The sequence below is a fragment of the Cebus imitator genome, unplaced genomic scaffold (genome assembly GCF_001604975.1).
Source record: "Cebus imitator isolate Cc_AM_T3 unplaced genomic scaffold, Cebus_imitator-1.0 Scaffold5, whole genome shotgun sequence".
Lineage (NCBI taxonomy): Eukaryota > Metazoa > Chordata > Mammalia > Primates > Cebidae > Cebus > Cebus imitator.
This window is the reverse complement of record NW_016107320.1, coordinates 5,883,458-5,889,488: the sequence shown is the minus strand read 5'-3', so window position 1 is coordinate 5,889,488 and position 6,031 is coordinate 5,883,458. Positions and strand designations below refer to the sequence as shown.

Here is a 6,031-nt window from a genome sequence, read left to right as displayed (position 1 = left end):
GAATGTTTTAAAATTAAGCATCTTTAAAAAAACCATTAAAAACATATATATTTTTTTAAAGACTTAAAGAAGCCTTAAATAAGTTTAAGGTAGCTTAAAATATACTTGAGGAACAAATTGATGATATGTGAGTATTTAGAACATTGAGTGGTTTATGACACCCTTGGATTCCTTTTAATGGTTCCTAGGAAGCCGGAAACCATGGCTGGAGGGCCAGCAGTATTTACTTAGCAGACAAATCATTTCTACCTTTGGGAAAATTGCTTTTGGAGTCTGTCCTAGTTGAAGCCACTTAATGAACTTAAACTGAACTGCAGGGTGTAAAGGTGTGGGTGGAAGGCACTGGGAAGCATTTTGCCTGCGGAATAACTGGAAAATCATTCCCATTATGGGGCTGGGATCGTCCTTCCCACAGAGTTTCGGCCTCCTTTCTCTGCTTTTACCGTTAAACTCCTATCATCCTCCTTTCTTAGAAATGGCTCATTCTATTTATTTCAGTAGTGTGATCAGATACTTGGGGGTTGAGAAATAGCATATTCTAAGCTTGGCCAGATGAGAGGGCACTCTAGATAGAAAGCCATACATTTATTATTATTATTATTATTAATATTATTAGGTTTTAGAGGTAGGGTCTGGCTCTGTTACCTAGGCTGGAGTGCAGTGGTGTGATCATAGTTCACTGTAGCCTTCAACTCCTGGGCTCAAGTGATCCTCCTGCCTCAGCCTCCTGAATAGCTGGAACTGCAGGCATACACCACCAAGCCCCACTAATTTTTTATTTTATTTTTTGCAGAGATGGGGTCTCAGGGTCTCACTATGTTGCCCAGGCTGGTCTCTTAACTCCTTGGCTCAAGCAATCATCTTTCTTGTCAGCCTTCCAAAGTGTGGGGATTACAGGCGTAAGCCACCACACCCGGCCCATAAATTATTGTAATTGTTAGTAAGAAGTACTTTCTATATAGTATGGTTGTCATATTGTTGTAGGTGTTGATTCTTTTATAAGGCTTGAATTCTTACCATTTTCTCAATCCCATGAGTTCCTGTTTCTGTTGCCTTTAATATTCTTATTGTAGCATAATTGCATTAAAAAAAATCCAAGTCTAGCTGGGCGCAGTGGCTCACGCCTGTAATCCCAGCACTTTGGGAGGCCCAGGCGCGTGGATCACCTGAGGTCGGGAGTTTGAGACCAGCGTGACCAAGATAGAGAAACTCTATCTCTACTAAAACAAACAAACAAATAAAATCCAAGTCTAAAACTTCACAGTATATGACCCATCTCTTTCCAGGAAAAAAGAAATCCCATATAACCAATAACCTGAGACTATAAAGAAACATAACTCATTCCTTTTATTTTATTTTAATTTTTTTGAGACAGAGTCTCAGGCTAGAGTGCTGTGGCAAATCTCAGCTCACTGCAACCTCTGCCTCCCAGGTTCAAGTGATTCTCCTGCCTCTGCCTCCCAAGTAGCTGGGACTATAGATGCGCACCACCATGCCTGGCTAATTTTTATGTTTTCAATAGAGATGGGATTTCACCATGTTGCTTAGGCTGGTCTTGAACTCCTGACCGCAAGTGATCTGCCCGCCTCGGCATCCCAAAGTGCTGGGGTTACAGGTGTGAACCACCCTCACCTGACCATCACTTATTCCTTTATAATAACAGAGTGCAGAATGATGGCAAACAATGGGATTATAATGAAATTGTAGCCCGTATGCTGTTAGAATTTGGAACAACTAAAGGAATAGAAGATTACTATTCAGGAAGACCGTCTGTTTCAAACATTAGTGATTTTCATGAGCTTTGGGCAGGTTTCTGTGAATTTAGCTTTTCAATTAGCAATAATCGCACCTCGGCTAAACGTCATTGGCTACGATACTGCCACTGCGCAAAGCTTGAATTTAGCTTTTCATATGAAGTGCCTTGGCTATTGCATACGTGGTTCAGGTTCCACCATAGAAGGATACCCTGAAAACATTCTGTTGTAAGAGCCAGGATGGTATTACTGGGGCAAACAGAAAGCGAATCTAGTTTCTTATGGTCATGGATCAGCAGAGGTACAAGCCACTAATATAAATTATGTCTAGAAAGCATTCATTTTAGTATAAAAGAATAATTGTATTATAGACGAGGGATTGAAGAAGCACTCGCCAACATTCTGCTTCCCAGATTAAATCATTTTGATGTATTTTTGGTTATTCTGGTTTATAAATATCTAAAAACAATTACACAAGTAAAAAACTTACAGAGGACAAGCGTGGTGGCTCATGCCTATAATCCCAGCACTTTGGGAGTTTGAGGCTGAGGATCACTTGATCAGTCAGGAGTTCAAGACCAGCCTGGGAAATATACTGAGACTTTGTCTCTATTTTTGTAAACTATTTTAATTTTTATTTAAAAAATAAAAAGCATATGGAGGCTACGTATGGTCTCACGCCTGTAATCTCAACACTTTGGAAGGCCAGGGTAGGAGGATTGCTTAAGCCCAGGAGTTTGAGATCAGCCTGGGCAGCACAGTGAGACCCTGGTCTCTATATTTTTAGAAAAATATTATTTATTAAAAAAAAATATTCAGACATGGTGGCTCATACCTGTAATCGCAGCACTTTGTGATCCACAAGACAGGTGGATCACGTGAGCTCAGGAGCTCAAGGCCAGCGTGGGTGACATGGTGAGACCCTGTCTTTACTAAAAATACCAGTCATGGTGGTGAACGCCTGTGGTCCCAACTACTTGGGGGCTGAGGAGGAAGGATTGTTTGATCCTGAAGAGCAGAGGTTGCAGTGAGCTGAGATTGTGCCATTGCACTCCAGCCTGAATGACAGAGCAAGACCCTGTCCAAAAAAACAAAAAGGCGTATAGAACAAAATATGAAAGTTTTCTTCCTCCCCAGAGAAACACTGTTGACTGCTTGGAGTATAGCCAAGCTGTGTCTACACCCATATATACATACATACATACTGCATATAAATATAAATTGGATCATGGCATAACTCTGCAACTTTCTTTTTGATGCATAATATTGTATGTTAGAACTCTTTCCATATACTACATAGAAACCTACCTTGCCCTTTTTTTTTGAGACGGAGTTTCGCTCTTGTTACCCAGGCTGGAGTGCAATGGCGCGATCTCGGCTCACCGCAATCTCCGCCTCCCGGGTTCAGGCAATTCTCCTGCCTCAGCCTCCTGAGTAGCTGGGACCACAGGCGTACACCACCACACCCAGCTAATTTTTTTTTGTAGAGATGGGTTCTCACTTGTTACCAAGGCTGGTCTTGAATTCATGGGCTGAAGCAGTCGAACTGCCTCAGCTCCCGAAGTGCTGGAATTATAGGCATGAGCAACCATGCCTGGCCTATCTTGGGTATTTCTCCATGTATTCCAGGGTACTTTTCCCGGAAGTCCTCTAAGACAGCTGCTCAAATGGGCTGATTGTTCTTTCTCTGTCTGTCTTCTTGAGAAAATGCTGATGAATAAACTTCTCTCCCTCATCACAGATGGAAAATAATGTTCCTATCTTTTTAAACAAAGAAAGTCATTAGAATTTAGTACACTGTGACTGAGAACCAAGTCTCCTTGCTTGATGCTTAACATGCATTTCTTGCAGATTTGTTTGATGCTTTGAATTCAGTATTATTGACGTTTGTCTCTTTTTTTTTCCAGGTGAATGTTGGATGTGTACCCAAAAAGGTAGAATTTTTATTTCTCAATCCTTTTTCTATTTGGTACATCATAATCTGAATAAGAATGTTTCCAAATATATCAGTTAAAATTCTTTCTGCAGAAAAACCCTGAGACCCCACTAAAAGTGGCTTAAGCTATAGGATTGTTTTTGTTTGATTTGTGGTTTTAATTTTTTTTTTTTTTTGAGATGGAGTTTCACTCATGTTACCCAGGCTGGAGTGGAATGGCGCGATCTTGGCTCACCGCAACCTCCACCTCCCGGGTTCAGGCAATTCTCCTGCCTCAGCCTCCTGAGTAGCTGGGATTACAGGCACGCACCACCATGCCCAGCTAATTTTTTGTATTTTTAGTAGAGACGGGGTTTCACCATGTTGACCAGGATGGTCTCGATCTCTTGACCTCGTGATCCACCCGCCTCGGCCTCCCAAAGTGCTGGGATTACAGGCTTGAGCCACCGCGCCCGGCCCTACCTTGCCCTTTTTAAATGGCTGCAGAATATTCCTCAGACTCAGTGTACAACAATTTATTTAATGCTTCCCTTCTAATGGATAATGTGTCTGTAGTTACCCATTATGACTGAAGTTCAGGAAATATCCTTATAAATGCATCTTTGGACACAGGAGCAGAATATGTGACTACTTTTGTAGGTTACATTCCCACAAGTAGAATTGCTTGTCCAATCGGGATACGTTTGCTAAGACTAGTTACAGTCAACCTTTAAAATTTTTGCCAATCTAAATGGTTTTCAAATAATTTTTGAGATTGGTTGCATCACAGCAGGGTATCTGAAAAAGCCTTCTGGGAGTTAGTGAACTAGGTAGATCATTTTGTTCACATAAAGCCACCGTCAACTTAATTTAAAGTGAATAGTCTGTTATAGATGAGGTCACTATGGACTTACCCTAACCATCTTCTGTATTTCTCTCCTCCAGAGGACAAATGATAAGTACTACGTACCTCATCTCTTGGGTTACTATTGTAATCTTGCATTCATGATTATGAATTTAAAAGTAAATACTAATTATGGAAATAGAAAAAAAAGTTTTGCCAATATGACAGATGAAAAATATTATTTAAATTATCTTATCTTTTAAAAAATGTAGTTTTTGGCTGGGCATGGTGGCTTATGCCTGTAATCCCAGCACTTTGGGAGGCCAAGGTGGGCAGATCACTTGAGGTCAGGGGTTTGAGATCAGCCTGACCAACATAGTAGAGCCCTGTCTCTACTAAAAATACAAAAATTAGCCAGGTGTGATGGTGGGCATCTGTAATCCCAGCTACTTTGGAGGCTGAGGTACGAGAATCACTTGAACCTAGGAGGCAGAGGTTGCATCTCGCCACTGCACTATAGCCTGAGTGATAGAGTGAGACTCAGTCTCAAAAAAAATGTAGTTTTCTGGCTGGGTGCAGTGGCTCGTGCCTATAATCCCAGCCAGCACTTTGGGAGGCTGAGGTAGGCGAATCACCTGAGGTCAGGAAGTCAAGACCAGCATGGCCAAAATGTCGAAACCCCATCTCTACTGCAAATACAAAAATTAGCCTGGTGTGGTGATGTGCGCCTGCAGCCCCAGCTACTCGGGAAGCTGAGGCAGGAGAATTGCTTGAATACCTGTGGTGGAGGTTGCAGTGAGCCGAGAGCATGCTGTTGCAGTTTAGGCTGGGCAACAAAGCGAGACTTTGTCTCAAAAAAAAAAAAAAAAAAAGTAATTTTCTGGGTCTTGCTTTTTCTACTTTTATTCCTTAAGTATTTTTCTGTATATCAACTAATAGTGAAATGGAAATGATTGTAATCAAATATATATTTGTATATAACATGATCATCTGTGTGTTTGTGCATTTATCCTTCTACATCTTCAGTTACTTCTTTAGGCCAAATGCCTAGTAGTAAAGTCATTTTATGAGATCTAATATTTATTTAGGTTTCCTCAAGTTTCTTTTTTTTTTTTTTTTTGAGACGGAGTTTCCCTCTTGTTACCCAGGCTGGAGTGCAATCGCGATCTTGGCTCACCGCAACCTCCACCTCCTGGGTTCAAGCAGTTCTCCTGCCTCAGCCTCCCAAGTAGCTGGGACTACAGGCGTGCGCCACCATGCCCAGCTAATTTTTTGTATTTTTAGTAGAGACGGGCATGTTGACCAGGATGGTCTTGATCTCTTGACCTCGTGATCCACCCGCCTTGGCCTCCCAAAGTGCTGGAATTATAGGCGTGAACCACCGCACCCGGCCCTCCTCAAGTTTCTTTACTACGGTTAATCAATATCCCAAGTTCTACGCCATGTACTTTAGATTTTTGTGCTTTGGGTGGGTATTCACCAGTATTTCAATGTTCAGCCTTTTTTTTTTTTTTTTTT

The 6,031-nt window shown here is 41.5% G+C and overlaps 1 protein-coding gene and 1 pseudogene across 1 annotated transcript in view; one reads left to right on the top strand and one right to left on the bottom strand.

Moving 5' to 3' along the window:
* GSR (glutathione-disulfide reductase) overlaps positions 1–6,031 on the top strand; it is a 58,035-nt gene that overhangs the window by 10,422 nt on the left and 41,582 nt on the right. Inside the window, exon 2 of the mRNA XM_017535958.2 lies at positions 3,662–3,688. Within this exon, the coding sequence (XP_017391447.1) occupies positions 3,662–3,688 (27 nt within the window). The remainder of the gene's footprint in view (positions 1–3,661; positions 3,689–6,031) is intronic.
* LOC119472479 lies at positions 1,764–1,894 on the bottom strand (annotated as a pseudogene).